General features: G+C 39.7%; 1 protein-coding gene across 2 annotated transcripts in view; it reads left to right on the top strand.

Annotated features, from left to right (window-relative positions):
• Nucleotides 1-18,294, top strand: part of SHTN1 (shootin 1) — a 70,228-nt gene that overhangs the window by 9,935 nt on the left and 41,999 nt on the right. For both annotated transcript variants that reach the window (XM_055810861.1, XM_055810856.1), the window contains exons 2-5: nucleotides 131-183; nucleotides 7,549-7,609; nucleotides 12,742-12,836; nucleotides 15,001-15,169. In XM_055810861.1, the coding sequence (XP_055666836.1) occupies nucleotides 131-183; nucleotides 7,549-7,609; nucleotides 12,742-12,836; nucleotides 15,001-15,169 (378 nt within the window). The remainder of the gene's footprint in view (nucleotides 1-130; nucleotides 184-7,548; nucleotides 7,610-12,741; nucleotides 12,837-15,000; nucleotides 15,170-18,294) is intronic.

Below are 18,294 nucleotides of genomic sequence, written 5' to 3'. Positions count from 1 at the left end.
GTTTATGACCCGTGTTATTTAAGAAGTCTGTGCAGATAGCCAGAAGAGCTTTAAAATGAATGAAATGGAGAGCTGATTTGGGCAAAGGAAGTGCTGCAATATTAACTTACTTTTCTTTTTTCTTGCATAGCTATTGGCGAATATGAAGAGCTTAGAGCAGAAAATAAGAAAACGAAAGAAGAGGTTTGTATCTGTTGATTATTTCTTTAATACTAAAATGCTAAATATCAGTATACCTTATTTGCTACGGTGGGTTGTTGTCTGCTTTTGTGAGCTCAGCTGATTACGTATAGATGCAAGTGATACTTATCACATGTAAGTATTGAGGAGCAGAGTGCAACTCCCATCAACTATTCCAGCTGTCCCGCTCCAGAAAAGTTGTTCTAAATGTATGTTTTGATTTTATGTATGATTTTTATCTATAATTTGTTTTAACTGATTGCTGAAATAGACAGCTTGCCTAGGATTACAATGGGAAATGTAGACAACTCAAGTGTGTAGATATTCTTGTTTCTTTTGGTTCTAAACCTTGTTTTATTACAAATAGATTTGTGTAATGGGACTTACTGAAAAAAAAAAAAAAAGTACCCAGCCCTTCTGAAAGTTGGAATATGATTTCCGAAGGTCTTTAAAGTCTTCTCCCCTCCCTTGGCCCCACCCTGTCACCCTAAAAAACAAACCAACCCAATTTTTAATAGGAGAGCAAAATATCTTATCTCAATTTGGAGAATGGTACTGCAGCATAAAATGGAATGGCAGCGTATCTATCACACATCTTTCTGTGAAATCTGTGTGCCTGTCCAACTTGAAAAAGAAGCTTTTAATGTTTGAGCTGAATTTCATACATCACTGCAGGATTAATTTTTTTAATGTTCAGACATACTAGAGTAAAAAATGACTGCTTTCTAGATTGTTTATTGTAATTATGATGAACTGTTTAGTAGTTAAATTAAGCACATTCGGTAAGGTAGCTCTTTCCACCCAGCACTGTTGTTCATTCAACACACCTGCTTTCTGCAAGGAAGCCAATGGGAACAGAGAACTCCTGCGAGAGATTAGATGGGAGTGTTGCACTGCATAAATCCGTGTCAATGTGCAAAAGGTCTTTAGCAGATATCTGCCGAAAGAAACTGTGGCCTTTAAAAGACTCATACCGGTTCTAGATAGCGAGGAAGGTAGAGGAGGAGTCAGTGCTACTCTGTATGATAAACAAAAAATTATCCTTTCTTCAGTATTAGTGAACTGAAAGTGCAAGAGACATGTTAGTTTTCAAATCCCTATTAGTTGCCAAGGCTTGTAGGTTTAATTTAGCTTTCTGTGAAGTAATTTCTGAAGGGTCACTTTTAGTCTGGTTGCTATAAATGTTGCAATGCCAAGGCTGTATTGGGAAGACCTTGTTCTTAGCTACTTTCTCATTATTAAAGAAAACTTTAAGCTTATCTTCACATTATGCTTCAGCAATGATTATGTGTATTTCCACTGAGCTCAGCGCATTGCACTTCACTCCCTCCTACCCGTTGACCTCCTTGTCTTTTATACTGTGCTTGTTGCTGTGTTCCTGTTCTGCTGTCCTACACAAGAGCCTCAGATATCCCAGGAAATCGGTCCTCAATTTTTGCTGTTCAGAAGACTGCAGCAGTTCATCTCCTAGTGCTCAGAGGAAAAGGAGAATGAAACTGAGTTAAACCAAGAGTCCAGTAGCCTGGTGTCCTGCCTCTGACAGCAGCGGAGAGGGAGGAGTAACAGCGTGTATAAAACACCTCTGCAGAGTACTCTTATAGTTTCCAAACCACTTGCGGCCTGGGGACTTCCTCAGCTGCATGTGGTTTCAGTGTGTTCTGCCCTTCACAGTGCTCTTTCTTGAATTTGCCCTGTCCCCTCCAAGCTTGTGCTGCTTGTTGGCTTCCATCATGTGAGGGGTTCCACACCAGGACTGTCTACCACATGAAAAACAGGCTCCCCAGCTTTGCCCTGAACCCAAGTCCTGCTGGCTTTTGCTGTTGCTTCAACAAAGCTTTGTTGAGGTTTTGGGGGTGGGGATTGGGGAGGATTTTCTTGAGGTGCGTTTTTATTTAGAAATTTTTCTTCTTCAAAGGCAATTCCAGTGAAAAACATTGTAGCCAAAATTGAGATGAAATGAGATGTTCTGATGTTTCTTGCATTCTGCTCTTCCTTGCTCCTCTCTCACACAAGACTTCTTTCCTATAACTGCCTATCTCCAGCCACTCCTGTGTGTTTGTTCTGAAGGCTGGTATGACGTTTTTCAGAATACTTGCATAAAACTGAAAATCCTCCAACTCTGAGCACATGGGGATTACATTCCCAGTCCAACAAATTAGTTAAGCAGGTGCTCAGGGTTGGAGGATTTTCAGTTGTTATGCAAGTATTCTCCATCCAAGAACCTCCATCCTGCAAACTGGTGTGCTTGTGTAAGCATTTGTGCTTAACTGTTTAAGTGCTTGGACTCAAGTGGTTAAGTGTGAGGCCCTAAGTCCATTTATTCTACAAAAAAAAAGAATCTGCTGGTACAGAGTTCATGGTTATTTTTGCTTCCAGTGCCAATACTGAAAGAAACTATTCCTTGCATTATTGCAGGGCTGGGTAATCCTGAAAACTCATTAGCATCTTTCTAACTTTGTATCTTAGTTTATGCTCTGCAGGATCAGACCTGATGTTGGAGGAATTTAGCACAGGCTATCTCTGCCTGTGGGTCTGGGGAGTTGTGGGTGGCTTCTGTTCCAGTTTCTGCCACTCTTCGTCAGTATAAGTGTAAGCAAATAGCTTCCTCCATTATCCACATATCAGTTGTGCTCATGTAATTGCATAGATAGGAGGAAAAGAAGAGAGAAATTCTAGAATAAGGCTTGGAGATTATTTGTGGAAAGTACCACACAGGAGTTAGATAGCAGTCTGATGTATGTGCTTTAGATGCACTCAGTGGAATCTTTTTCTAAGTCACCACTATGCTTGTATGGCTCTGAAAGATGAGCTGTGTCATGGAGAAATGATCCTAGTTTATATTAGAAACATGGAACTCAGTGGATAATGAGCAGCTAACTTAAAATAAGATGTAATTTAAATTTTTGAAGATGTGCGCTTTTTGTTCCATATGTATTCTTAGGATTAGAAACTGAGTTGTCATAGGTTACTTTATTCAAAGCACTGCTGCTAATAACCATGAAAATTTAGGAGCAAAATATAAGATCTTTTATCTGCAACATCTCTTCCTCATTGCCTTGCTAAACTGCCGATTTTGAGACCTCTGGTGGGGTCTCTGACAAAACTGGTGCAGGAATTTTGTTCTTAGTATTTTTAAATACTTTTAAAAACTGGAACAAAAATGACATTGGCAGATTACTTCTCTTAGGTCATCCTTTTAATTGAACCGACTAAACATGCGTACCAGTCCCCAAAAAACAGATAACTAATGTTCAGTTGCACACAAATGTAGATAACTTAATATGCAGTGCTGATGTATTCAGAGTCAGATCATGAATAAATATTTGACTACTTGCTAATCAGACAGAAATGACTCTGAACACTGGTTTTGACAGTGTTTTGTCATGCTGCCAGTGGGGGGAAAGAAAAAGCAAGACAGCTATCCAAAACAGTAGGTGTAATACTGTATCTCTGATGCATCGTTCATAGTTGCTCTGTTAAAGCATATAATCCATAGAGTGGATTATATGTTTTGTCACCAAATGGGAATGGAGAAGGGATTCTGCCCTGATGACATGCTTATTCTTTCTGTAAGTTGAGTGTAGCAAATGTCATAGGATACTTTTGAGCACTGTACCAAACTCATAATTTTAGAACAAGTATTAAATTTACATAAATTTCATAATCTGTGTAAATGGGAAAGAATGTATCTTGAGTTGCTTAGCAATGGCTTAATTGACTATATGGCTAGTACGTGAACTTCTTGCATCTTAATTTCTGAACTGAACAATCTCTTTCTTGTTTTTTTGCCATTTGAAGGCTTTCTACTGAAGTCAGTAGGAGCTTATGTGCAAAATAGTTGGCAAAAATGAAGCCTATTAAAAGAGAATAGACAAGAAACCCAGGCCTCCCTGGAATTAGTGGCAAAGAGTCATCAGGCTCGTGGGAGCGGGTGTACAGAGAATGTACCCACAGGCTGCCAGGTGGTTGTGTGCATTGACTTCCAACATCCTGTTGTATTGTCAGGTTCCCTTGATAGCATGGTACTATCCTGGTACTGTGCTAGCTCCAAGTACACGCCAAATTTATGCACTGCTGTTCTCCTTGCTTTATATGCAGTCTTGGTTTGAACATCAGCCTTTGATGTGTATGTGGTTTACTTGTAAGTAGTCAGCGTATCAATTCCCTGTGCTAGAAATGAAAGTGTTTCCTCTTATCTTGTGTACCTAGAAGGCAAAAATCTGAAATTGAGTGGGATTGGCAAAGCTCCTGAACTTGCTTCTGCAAAGTAAGGAGTTATTCACAAAATGAATTTTGGAAACTGAGCTCTTAATTTGTTTCTAAAAATACAGATGCAATACCTGTTTATTGCCAAGTAATTATTGTTGAGTCCTATCACTAGTTCAGGACTGGAACGGGAATGTTGTCTGTTACCTTCAGTTTTTTATTGGGATAATGGTGCTATAAATATTAGATAGTATAAATGCTTATTTTCTTCTGAAGAGAAGCTGGAACTCTTAACAAAATAAAGTTAAGACCATAAAATTGACCAACAATGCAGGTATCATTGACTTTTTTTTTTTTTTATTTGAGGGTACTTGCGTATGGAGCTATCTGTTAATACTGACAAGGGAAGACTTATTGAATACTTGAAAGCTGTTTCTCCTCAACAGTTGCACGTGCTTGAATGTGAAAAGTGAATAGTAGATTTTTATAGTGATGTTATGGTATTTATTTAGCTTTTAACATTTAACATTATTGATATTCCTGTCAACTAAGAATTCTACCATATCTGCCTGAAATTGCCTTTTTGAAAAGTGAGGTGGTTGTGAATTTTGAAGGCTTCTGTGCAGCTTTTTGAGAGCAGCTAACACTTCTAAATTTTGGTATTTTTAAACTTTCCTGTTTTAAAGGTGTGTTCGATGTATTTTAAGGGATGACAGCGTTTTTTATTATGAAACTTCATTACTTTACAGGAATATTTTGTTTGTATAACTTTCCAGTCTGAAACATTTAAGACAATCTCAGCTTTTTCTAATCCTTAGCTAAATTTGAGATAAACTATTTTTTTTTGGTAGGACTTGCAACAGCTCTGCTTGCACGGGTCTGATTGCAAGACAAAAGGCAAAGTGCTTTCCATTGATCATTTCAGCAAGGGCAACAATCTCCTGCTTTCCTTTTTTTCCTGTTTTTTCATTCTGAAGCACAGTAGCAGCAAAGGGAAAATATTGAGGAAACTGCAACTGGGAGCAGGAATTGCTCAGCAGAGACCCAAACCTACAGACCCTGATTGTGCAGAGAAACATGCATAGCTATCAGAATAGTCCGCTTGCCGTGGTCCAAATGGAGCTCTCTGTGCAAACAGCACTCAAGGTGAAGTGGAATAGGTCATTTCACTTCCCCTTTTGCTGCACAGGGAAAGCTGTTACGCCTTAGAGCATGCTGCTGGAGGATTTCAAAAGGAGTTTTTCCCATCACTGGGATAGGGAGTGTACCACATCTTCTACATCAAGGTTTTCATCAGTACAAAAGTGTCTTGGTGACTTCCACAGGCAACAGATCAGATCCTTAAAATGTTAATCTTCCTGGTTTTTAAACTGAGCATTAAAACGGCTTGCTCACTTAATGTGCAGTGGGCTGAAAGCTTGCAGAGTGCAGAAAAATCTGTGGGTGAAGTATGCCAGTGTGATTACAGTGTCTCTCTTGTAAAATACAAAGAGGCAGCAGCTCACGCTGATCCCCCTTTTGCAGTGGAGCTGCACTCTTGCACGAACGATCGGAAATTCTTCTGCGTCTTTTACTGCTGCTGTTCTTAGACTGCACTTCTGCCAGTAAGGTAACACACATTTTTGCTGAGAAAATTGAGAGGGAGGGCGGCAAGCAGCAAGATTCATGCACAGATTTCCCTTCCCCGCCTCTCCTATGCAAGATTCTCTAAACAGCTTCTTTGTTAACAGGGCCAGATGAAATGGTGAGTCTTTGTCCTGTGCTGCTTGCTCAGCATGTCTTGCTCCTTCTGCAGCTCTGCCTTTTTTCACAGACCTTTACAGCAGCTGGTGACTGACCTGTCCCCGCTACTCAGCCGCTGTCCCTTGCCTCATCACCCCAGTGCCACGAGAAGAGAGGTTGCTTGTTGAGTGCAGCTGCTTTTGCTCCCGCTCATAGCCATCAGCAGCAGCTTCCAAAACCTGCGTGAAGGCTGCCCCTGAGGTGACACCAATGGCATCCTCTCCTTGCCCAAGAACAGATCCTTCTTTGGGCCTCATCCAGGGTCCTCCGGGGCTGACAGAAGGGCTGTCTTGAATTTGGCTGCCTTTGAATCGGGCTCTCCCGCTTCTTGTTACTAAACAGCAGGCTCCTTTCCCAGCTAACTCAAAGTGAGTCCTCATGTGGAAAAACTGAAAATCGAGCAAAATCATTTCAGTTTTTTTTTTTCTCCAGTTCTGTTCCAATGGTCAGTATCCTTGTAATTGCAGTTACACTGTAAGGAGCTCAGTCACACAGATCTTTTCCAGAAGTTAACTCATGGTCTTGGCGTTGATTTATTACTGTGAACATACACAACCGCATGTGAGGAAGGATGTCTGGTACACTGTGAGTGTAAGACCTGTTGTGTGCCGGTCATACTTCCCCCCGGGTCATGTGTTTTTCACAGTGTGGTTAATCACTGACTGTCTCTCTTGTGAATTTTACTCATTTCTTTGAGTCCTTTCATTTGCGTATAGAAAGGGGTTTCTTAGACAAGTCTATGTAACATCTGTTTTATTCTTTCTCTTTGAAGAAACTTTTCCATCAAAAGATCAGTGATTGTAGCCCTATGCAGTGTTAGCATTAACCCCAAAATTATTAAAATTGGGTTGATGGGAAATCCTCAAAGTGTGAAAATGAGTGTCCTCCTCTCTTTAAGGCTGAAGCTTTTATCATGATGTTATGAAACTGAACAGCATGTCCCTGTTTATTGGCTTTGAGGTTTTCTGTGCACATGGTAGGTATAGAAATGTAGGCCTCTTTTCCAAGTCTATTTGTGTTAAACTAGAGATAAAAAGGAGATTCTTGACATGCAAAGTGTTGCTTTTACTGTTGTGTGGAACATGGATGACTTAAATCAGTTTAGGATAATGTAACTTTTCTAAAATGTTTTCAGAGTAGCTCTGAATTGGAACCTAAAATCAAGTAGAACTTGCTAGTTTGGTTAGGAAATGCGCTGGGTAATGAATTTTTTATGCATAGTTTTCATCGATCTTACATGACTGAGAGCAAAAAGAAACGATGCCTTGATAAGCTTCCGTGCGTTATTGTGCTGGCAGTGGATCTTTGTTGATTTTGCATGTTGTGACTGCTAATTAAATAACTGGGATCAGTATTTCATTTCAATTTTCTTTTCTACAGTGTGACAAAATCAAGCAAGAACGAGATGAGGCTGTCAAAAAACTGGAGGAGTTTCAGAAAAGTAAGCTGTTAATATTAGTGTGGAGTGGTTTTTTTTTGGTATAGAGAGTTATGAACATAGCTCTGCATACTCTGCAGCGGTGTTAAGACTGAGATTCAGGCCCACTTGCTGTTTCTCCTTCAAAACCTTGTTTTAAGGAGCTAATCTGGTGAGACTGACCATTGTCAGACTAACTGCTGTCATGGCTTTTATACGCTCTGACACAGGTAGCCATTCTTAAGGTGCAAAGTGGTGAAAATACAAATGCAGCTCTGTCTCACCTGGATTCTGCAAGTGACTTTTGGAATGATATATGCTTGGGTTGAGTGGGATTTAACCCTTTTGCTGACATTGCTAGTAATAATAATGGTAATTTTTTTGTGACGAAGTAAAATTACTTTAAGCATAAACACACCAGTAAAGGTTTTTAGGATGAACTGCTGTCTGTTGATAATTTTTAGAGCAAAGTATATCTTGTCTGGGCTGTGAGAATGTCAATATTCAGTTTTACACTTTTATGGTAATGGTTCTATTGAAACTGTGTGGTGTCTGGAAGCAACAAAGCACATCTAATGGGAGTGGAAGTATCCTAGTGGAATAGCTCCTTAGAAGAGACAGTTACAATAGGATTGTGGTCTGTTATGTCTGGTTTATGCCAGTATGGTGAACTGCACAACGAAGCATCAGAAATGTGGATGAAGTTAATGCAGGAGGAAATCACACTGTCTATACTTCTGTTTGACTGTATAATAGAGGAATTTGCTCACTTCTATTTTATAATTGTTCATATGACACAATTATGGAAAATAATTTAAAAATCAAACACCTACTGCCTTAAATGATCTTAGATAACTGTTCTGCGAGGTAAGAATGTTCTCTTAGAAGTCTAATTCCTCTGGAAAAAACTGCAGCCTGTTTTGTTTTTGTTATGATACGAGGAATACCAGAGTGTGGCAAAAAATGTCAAGTAGTTAAGACTTAAAATTTGAAGTAATATTTGATGTTGTAAAATTTTATAGGTTTCTTTTATCTTCCTTTCACATTTTTAAAGGACATACCTTGTAAACATAGTGATAAAATGCCAGGAATATTAGGATTTTAAGGCAATAATAGAGCCCATTATTTAAACGACAATATAAAAGGCAATTATATTGATGAAGAGCTACATTGGCTTTGTGTCTGTGAATAAACTTGGCCTGTACTCAGCTTCTATTTGTTCTCCTGGCATAAACACATATTGTGTGTGATTCCAGTTTAATGGGGCCCCGTTTGTATGCCAAGCAGCTGCATTTTAGGCCCTATTGCGTGATTTCATAGCTCTCTGAAAATTGGTTCTATTGAGCACAAGAGATAGAAGGTGGTGGTGGGGGGGAAAGCTTCAACACACAATCATTTCTTTTCAATTGGAGCCAGCAAGGTTGATGACAACATGACCATTGTGTTATAATGATAAGACCACTAAGGATCTGTACCTCTCATCAAGGCTTTCACACAACAGCAGATACAATTTAATTCACTGCTCTGTCAGCAGTGCTGATACCATTATGCCGTCTGTCTCCACAGTTATAATCACTGTCCTCCGAGAAATGCAGTTGAAATGATCTTGAGCAGTCAAAGAAACTCTCAATTAAGGCTGCCACTTCCAATGTGTCAGATTGTGTCTTATGTACTTGGTACAATTTTCACTTCCAATCCTGTTTATTTACAATGTCTACCAGTAATTATGCTTAACATGTCATTTAGTGAGGGTGCCCCTGCCAAGGAGATTGTTGGGTGCTGCAGTACCATTGAGTGGGAGTTTCTCGCAGTCAATGCCATCAGCCGCTTTTAGTCCCTGATGGGATGCAGTAGTAATGTTGATAATGCAAGTATCGTGCTCATCAAGTCATAATTAGATGCCACTCAAATGTGCCACTTGTAATAACAGTGTTGATTCATGTTTTCTCGGTGACTGCAACTACTAATTAGTTAAGTGGTTTTTGGTTGGCCTGCATTTGCTGCGGATTATTATTACCCCTGAAAAAAACTGTCAAGGTTAGAGATGTTTCAGGCCACTTAGTGCTGCTTTATGAATATTAATATTGACATAATAAGAACTTTGGACAGACTTAGGAAATAATACATTTTTTTTTGTATTTAATTTGGAAAGATTTTTTCCCCCGAGTTAATCATAATTGCAGGTTAATTAAGTTTAAATGAACCAAGAGTAATCCCCAGTTCTGCCATGTGAGCCCGATCCTTGTTTCCTAACTTTAGCCTTGCTTGAGGCCATTAGGTTCCTGTCTGTAAAAGGGAAGCAGCTCTGTATTTCCACTGCTCCCTCATCCTGCATTTCGTTGCTCCAAATTCCCAAAGCTAGGCAAAATAACACCAGAAGAGGTATAGACGTGTACTACCTGAAGCTTTTCCTCTCTCAAATTAAATGTAGCAGCTGGTACAGCACACATGGAGCAGGTAGTTTCTCCAAAGTCAGAAAAAATGGAAACAAAAAGACAACCAAAGAAAGAGGTGTGGTTGCTCTGCTGTTAGAAGACTTCACGTCAATGGTTTTTGGACCAACATTTCCCAATACTCTGCCCTGATTTTTTTTCTTTGTCTGCTCATATTTTCTCGAACTTGTTTCTTACACGCAGCTACACATTTGGCAACAAACTCCAATGTATTTCTTGTTACGTATGTTATTAATGACATTAGTCAATATTGACTAAGTATCTATAAAGCTGCGTAAATACTTGTTAATGGCCGCCTTTTTCCTATCCTAAGTCCTATTTTTCTAGTAATTAGGATGACCTCTGGATATCAAAGAGGACTTAAGTAAGTCTCTTCAGTATTTAGGCAAAAGTCTTGGAAGAGGCCGAGTGGGATTTTCTAAGCAGTGGTGTAAAAACTCTAGGTTTTAAAGCTTGTTCTTATGAAAATGAAAGGAGATACTGGAAGAAGTCCTCCATATTTACACTATCTTCTTTTAGCCTTGCTCCTGCTCCAAAGTATTGTTCAGCTGCAAGTAGTCCTTTCTGCACATTGAAATCCTGACAGTGGGCTGAGAAGGAATCTGCCCCATAAAATGACTTGCAGAATTAGGGTCCAGGCTGCTGCTTAGGATGGATAAAGGTGCCAGGAGCCAAGGAGGAGCTGCATCAGTGAGCAAGGTGCTAGCCTGAGAAATGGGAAACTTGTTGGGTTTTCTGCTTTGCTCCAGATCCCCCGTGTGACTGGAAGCTTGTTACTTAGAAGACAGCCTTCAACACTAGTATATTGAAGTACCTACAGTACTGCTGGAAATTCAGGGGAATGGCAAGCCAAAATGTATCTATGCTTTTAACTTTCCTCTAACTTGCATTGGTATCCTGTGTTACAAATAAGATTTGTTCCATAACTTTTTGGTCACTCTAAGAATATTGTGTATCTTTGACACAGTGGTGTGTACCCACTGTGGTAATAGGGATCCTATAAGTGCAAAGGACAAATGTGACATCAAATGTAGTAGCACAGCCGTGATTTCAGACACAGTCAGGCAGCTTGCTCTTGGCCCTGGTCTCATGGAAGTTTGTGTGTGTACATGCTGGGGCCTGAATCTTTATTGAGGACTGTGAAGGTGGGTTTTGAGACCAAGGTGCTTGTTTTAGGGCACTCTCAAGCACAGAAAGACTTCAAACAAGAAACAGTTCAGACACTACAGCCATATAGTAATACAGATCTTGAGTTTTTCAGCTGAGGCTGTCAGAAATCAGGCATTGCAAGCAGTGTTGAGTTTCCATCAGGACTGCCTCCATCAGGATGTACTACTGCAGGCGGCTTCAGAGCTGATGGGCAGAACAAGGTGAAGGAACTGTGCTGTGGTAATGATTTGACTTCATTGGAGCATGCGCTGTAGGAGACACAGTGAATATGGAGGCTTCAGTCACTTAACTCCTTTCTCCATTTCCTGGCAAACTTGTCCCAGACCTGTGCTGTATGTCCATCCTGCAGCTGTTCTTGTACAGTGTGGTCAGCAAGTGTGTTGATACTTAAAATACTGTATAAACCTGGAGACTGGAAGATGAAAATAAACTTCATAACATACCTGAGTTCACAGAATGGTCAGGGTTAGAAGGGACCTGTGGAGATTGTCTAGCCCAACCCACTGCTAAAGCAGGTTCCTCTAGAGCAGGTTGCACAGTTGCATCCAGGCAGATTTTGAATGTCTCTAGAGAAGGAGACTCCACAGCCTCTTTGGGCAGCCTGTGCCAGTGCTCTGTCATGCTCCAGGTAAATAAGTTCTTCCTCATGTTCAGAAATAACTTCTTGTGCGGCAGTTTGTGCCCGTTGCCCCTTGTCCTGTCACTGGGCACCACTGAAAGGAGCCTGGCCCCGTCCTCTTGGCACTCGCCCTTGAGATGTTTGTAGGCATCGACGAGCTCCCCTCAGCCTTTTCTTCTCCAGGCTGAGCAGCCCCAGCCCCCTCAGCCTTTCCTCATACGGGGGATGCTCCAGTCCCCTCACCATCTTGGTACCCTCCGCTGGCCCCTCCCCAGCAGGTCCCCATCTCTCCCGAACTGGGGAGCCCAGCACCGGCCATGGCACTCCAGGGGCGGCCTCAGCAGGGCAGAGCAGAGGGGGAGGATCACCTCCCTCCACCTGCTGGCCATGTTCTTCCTCATGCCCCCCAGGGTCCCACTGGCCTCCTTGGCCACAGGGCCACTGCTGGCTCACAGGCAACTTGCTGTCCAGTTAATCTTGCTGTTTAAAAATTCTGAGGTTCTAATCTTCTGAAAATGGCATCCATAGCAAGTTTTCAGAAGAATGTCAATCTTAAGGGACAATTCTAATGTTCTCACTGTGATTCCTTAAGTGGTAATGAAGTAAAGATGATGAATGATGATGGTCAAGTAGGCTTCTGCTGGCTTTCTACTTCCATAAGTTTATGCTCAATTCTCCAGTTCCCCCTCTGGTGCTGCAGACATGGCTTGAAAGATTTGCTTAAAGCAATGAACCAAATAGTCAATGTTCAAAACCGTTCCTATCCATGGAGATTAGCTAAGTATGTACTTCTCTGTATTTGAAATGCTTACATGAAAGTTAACAGGAAAAGGTGTAATATTTCTCATCATGGGATGCATGTGTCAAATGCACGTGTCAAATTCAGGAAAATAATGACTAAACTCTTCCCCTAGTTTCTCACATGGTTATTGAGGAAGTAAACTGCATTCAGAACCATCTTGAAATTGAGAAGACGTGCCGTGAAAGTGCTGAAGCTTTGGCTTCTAAGGTGAGAAGAATTATGGTGATTCTATTTCATCCAATTTCTTTTTTTTTTTTCTTTTTTTTTTTTTTTTAACTTGAGATTGTATGCATGTCCCAGGTATGTGTTTGGTATAATCTTGTGGATCTGTGAAATTGTTTTGAAGTAGCAAAAACTATAAGCCATATGCGAGATGCAAAATACAATTCCTGCCATTTTAATTTAGTTTCTACTTTGGAAGACTAAGCTATGGATCAGCATCTTGATATCTAGTTTTTATATGCATTTAGGTTAAATGGAAAACAAGTTTTAGAACTGTCCTGTGTGAGATATAAAACAATAATGAGCATTTCAGTGTCTAAATGAAATGGAAAAAGTCAACCACTGCATTACATTTCAGGTGATTGTTTATGAAAGCAAAGCAAGGGCAGGGGAAAGGTGACCTCCGCTGCTCTGTTGATTGCGCCTAGTCTGATGAATTTAGCAAGTGTGTAATTTTCTATATTCCATCTCATCAGAAGTGCATTATTATTAAAGAATGTTTTTATCTCCCTTATATATTTTTGGTTGTGTAAAATGCATCTGAGCCACTTCATCAGAAAATGGATTACAGCAATTTTGAACCAAATTTCATTAGCAATGCTGACTGCCTTTTTTTTTTTTTCTGTCCCCCCACCCCTCCCTCCCATCCCCTGCCCAAAGTACATCCTTAGATATGGCAAAAATCACACCAGCAAGAAATCACTTTAATTTAGATGCATTAGCAATGTACTTTCTGGAGGTATTTACTTAATTGTTTGCATAATGGCACTGTATTAGAATTCATAAGATAGACAATCAGCATATAAGTAAGAAAATGAACGCATTTATGCAACTTTTCTTCTTTCCTGCACTTTTCCTGTAATGCATGTAGAGGAGCAGTTCAAAGGATAGGTTTATCCCATGGGGCTGCTTTGCCAAAGCTGATTTTTTTTGTTGCTGTGAGCTGACCATGTAAGGTTCCTCACACCACCTTTCCCGCTTGCTCAGTTTCATTCTTTGGGAATGAGATGAAGCAGTTCTCAAGTAAAACTCCTGTAGCTGGGGGGCTGAGGAAAAGGGGGATCAAAGATGATTGCTTGGGTAAAAATTCAGGGTCAGCTTAACTGCACAGTATATGTTTTATTTGAAGGTAAAAATTGGACTTCTGAAGTGCATGTTGACTTCAACATGTTGTACGTCATTACTAGAAAATTGAGTCTCATTCTTAGACCTGAATACAGGGAATGCTTGGCTGGTGGGTGGACAGTGACCTCAACGTATGCCTGAATACTGCTGAGACTGTGCTGAGCTTGCTGACAGCTGCTGGCATGGGCTGTCTAGATGCAGGACAGTGAAAGAAATGGTGAGAGTGAAACATTTGCAGTAATCCCTGTTCAGTTTTTGCTGGCACTTTGATCAAGATGGAGATGCCTTGTAGAACCTCTTCTGTATCATCCACCAATGAGTCATGTGTTTAAGCATCCAACTCAGAGTGGTTTCTGACTTGTGGTTTGACCCATAAAGAATTGGTTTATGATACAGCTTTCATCTTACATATGTTGACTCCACTAATAATTCCTGAGAATTGAAAATAATTCAGAAGAATTCTGAGGTAATTCTATCATGACTGGGAGCATAGTAGTTGTGGTGTTGGTAGTTTATAAGTAAAAGAAGGGCATATGAGAAGGTAAGAGCTTTTATTTGACCAGTTGATAGAGCTGGCAAAACCACAGGAGCTTTCAGGAACACAAGCCCTTCTTCAGGTCATTTAGTTAGGGCTCCTGTTGATGCTAATGCATGCTTAAGGGTAAGGAGCTAAAGCACCTATCACAAAGAATTCGTAGCATTAAGTAAGCTTGATAGTTGATTTGATTTCATTTGAACCTACACAGGGTATTTATTAATCAGAAGTACCAGAGAGGAAAGAAGGGCATGGATGAAGCATCATGTTGAATTCAAGCCTCCTCAGGGGAGAAAGTGGACAAGTTTCCCATCTTCACATCTTTTAATGTTGAATGGACCATTTAATCAAATGTTACTTTGTCTTCTTCATTTGATAGATCTTTTAATGATAAAGGAGAAAAAAAATACAATTGACTTCTATTTTCTTGCACAGCAGCTTGAAGACAGACTGACTAGCTTATTACTGTTTGTGCTTCTTAACTTTCAGCTGAACAAAGAAAATAAGACCTTGAAAAGAATTAGTATGCTTTATATGGCAAAACTGGGCCCAGAAATTATCACTGAAGAGATTAACATTGATGAGGATGATTCATCCACAGATACAGAAGCTAACTCTGGATCCTGCAATTCTCTGCATTGTCAGCAGCAAATAAAAGGTGAGTGTTGTTGAGCCTGCACCACCATACAAAGCAGAAGCTGTCTGAAGAATGCCAGTATTGGTTTGGACCAGAGATCACTCTCAGAAGCACGAGACCGAGTCAGATGGGTCATCAAAGGATTTCCAGAAAAGACTAAGAACATGGTGGCCTTGTTGTGATACTGTGTAATGTATATGGTGGATATACAGCCTGCAAAGTAATAATGCAATAGGAAAATGAGATCTACACAGCTAAGAGAGTTTGATGTTACTGAGTCGGTAAAAGAAGTACTTCCTCAAATCCTTAACAAAGTAAAAGTTGAGCAGAAGGATAAGGTCACCTTGGTATTGCTCCAACTGCAATGTCAGTATTTCAAAGCTGGTGTAACAGGACTCTCCATTTCTGTTTCCATTATGTACCTTTGTATGCACAAACTTCATTCATATTATGGAGCTGTTGCCAAACAAGCAACTTAAAAAAGGACTGTTGTACTGGGTAAACCAGCAAAACTTGGTAACATGGAAATATACAGATAAGATATATCTGCTTTATTAGGAAATTTCTGGGTCTTTTTTGAAAGTCAAATTTTATTTCTGCAATCCAAAATCTGCCTTCCTTTCTTGTCTAATTCTGATTAAGTCATTATGATTCTGTATGTTATTATATCATAGTATCCAGAAAAGGGGAATGCCGACATTCTGCTTTTGGTGACAGAGGGAGACTAAGTGGCTCACTTAAAACCAACCAAAACTCCACACCCAACAAACAAACAAAAAACCAAACAGCCTTCACTTTTTTCTGATAGTAATATAGCAAATGATGTTGCAAGTACAGCTTTCCTGAATTTTCAGTGTAGCCTTGTTAATTGTTTTTCTTGAATGGAGCAACCTCAAAATGAAGCGAGAATACAAAATATCACTGAGAAAAGAGAATGAGTGTTGAAAAATGCTTTACAGAAATCCACCCAAGAAATAACATGCCATAGTACCCTTCTATAGCAAGCAGTTTTCAATCCTATAGATGCAGGAAGAGGCAGTGCAATGGTGTGATCCACACCAACAACCCATCTGAATTGGAAATACGATTCTGGAGTTCCTCCTGTCTGTTATTGGAGAAAGATATCAAGGATACATTTAAAGAGAGCAAAGACTCTGGCTACAGATCAGAGGAACATGGTTAGGAGGGTAGCAGGGTCAAAGTAGAGAAGTATTTTTAGAAAGCCTCTGATGTACATGCTTTCTTTCTTGATGAAAAATTCACTAAAGAACAATGTGGCATTTTGTAAAGGATTTAGAACTCCTGGCTTCTGTGCCTCTCTCTGGCCTTACTATTAAATGTTAATGACCTTACCTTTACAAATGCTGAGTATTCTAAAAACCATTGGCATCCCATTTGCTATAGAAGATATTCCATCCCTGTGCCTGTAGAGAAATGTGTATGTGTATGGTAGCAGAGTGATTTGACAATACCAAAAGGTATATGTTAGGGCTGTGTCCCAAGCCTAAGCCAAAGCTGCATGGTGTTCGTCTTCAGTGAAGAATCTGAAGTTACATCTTGGATTACCTCCTAAGTGAAAGATCATATGCAATGAAAGAGGTGTATTATTCAAAATTCTTTTTATTGCTTTCTGGTGTTGCCTCAGGTGAAATTTGCTCTTCTGTGCATGTTTATGATTTCAAATATTTATGTTTTGTGTTGGGGATCTTGGAAGTCTTTTAGCTTTCTCACCATTCAACAAAATATTGGATGTTTCTTGGAATGATTCCTTCCATCCCACCATTTTCTGTAAGGATATACAAATATGGTGGTATAGTCTGAGGATCTGTGATTAACACTGTCTTGTTTATTAAAGGGATAAAATTTTGTCTCTCCCAGACCTTCCTCCTTCTTTTTTTTCTCATACATTAGGGGAAGGTGATAGTACAGCTGTAGTTCCTAATGGAAGCATAGGGTGGTCTCAGAGCAGTACCTGAAATTAATTTATAGGGTTTGGGTTTTCTTTTCCTTTTTAGTTGTCCTTTTGGATGTAACAAGAACTGAAAACTCAACTGTGTTAGTTGAGCAGTACAGTGCACACCTGTATCTGCAAAGAAACATTTACTGAACACATTTATAAAGATTTAGATATATGGATTTGCTTTCTTCTCTGGATAATGAGGTTGATATACATATTGTAAGACCTGAATTACTAGCATAAATTTCAGTGAGACTTTTTTTCCCCCACTAATTTCACTGGAAAGCACAAATCCATAAAAGAGATGATTTGGTTCAAGAATGTTCTGGGAAAACAGGTCTCTCTATTTACTTTAGAATATGTGTGCCTTTAATTTGGAGGAAAATAAATCTAAGGCCTCTGAATTGAGAAGGGGATGCTTGGGTAGAATCAACATTTTTAAGATGTGAGACCAAACAGAATGATATCGTCATCATCATCTGCAATTGATTAGCAACAATTTTCTCAACTCGTGGCTGATACTTAACAAACAGCGGTGCTATGAAATACTGGAAGCAGGTGGGGAATGAGAGCACTTACTGAAAGCTAATACATAAAAATAAATTTATATTTTTGTGGTGGTTTTATGTTAACCTAAACCTTGATATATTATGTATGCAAACTGATCTCCTGTTAAGAAGTGATTATAATCAAATGTTTTATTCCATTGTGAATTTCATTTATTTCATATTTTGATAATTAAGGAACAAAACTTCTGAGGGGAAAATTACAAGCGTTAACTCTTTCATCAGTAAAGGTTATATTGTGACTCTGTTCACATAACGTTACAAAGCCTATAAATTGGCAGCTATTCAGGACAATTTCTTTGGTGAAAACCTCCCAAGTATTAACGGCCTGTTGTTTTGTTTATTTCCCTTGTGATGAGAATTCATGATCCAAAAATAATTGAACTGCATTAATTTATTTTAAAGGACACCTATTAAAAAATGCTTTCTGCTGCCCCCGTACCAGCATCTCTGTGATGTGACAGTCCCCTGGATAGGACTGAGGACGCTCTGTGGTGGCAGGATTGGCCCTGTTATAGCAGGAAATGAATCATTCAGAATGCAAATAAAGACAGCAGTACTGAACAGGGCAGCCTGCCTCAACAGAGTAAATCTGAAACTGTGGCCCAGTTATAGATCTGTTA

The sequence above is a fragment of the Falco peregrinus genome, chromosome 1 (assembly GCF_023634155.1).
Source record: "Falco peregrinus isolate bFalPer1 chromosome 1, bFalPer1.pri, whole genome shotgun sequence".
NCBI lineage: Eukaryota > Metazoa > Chordata > Aves > Falconiformes > Falconidae > Falco > Falco peregrinus.
Note: the sequence above shows the minus strand (reverse complement) of the source record. Positions and strands in the feature narration are given on the sequence as shown.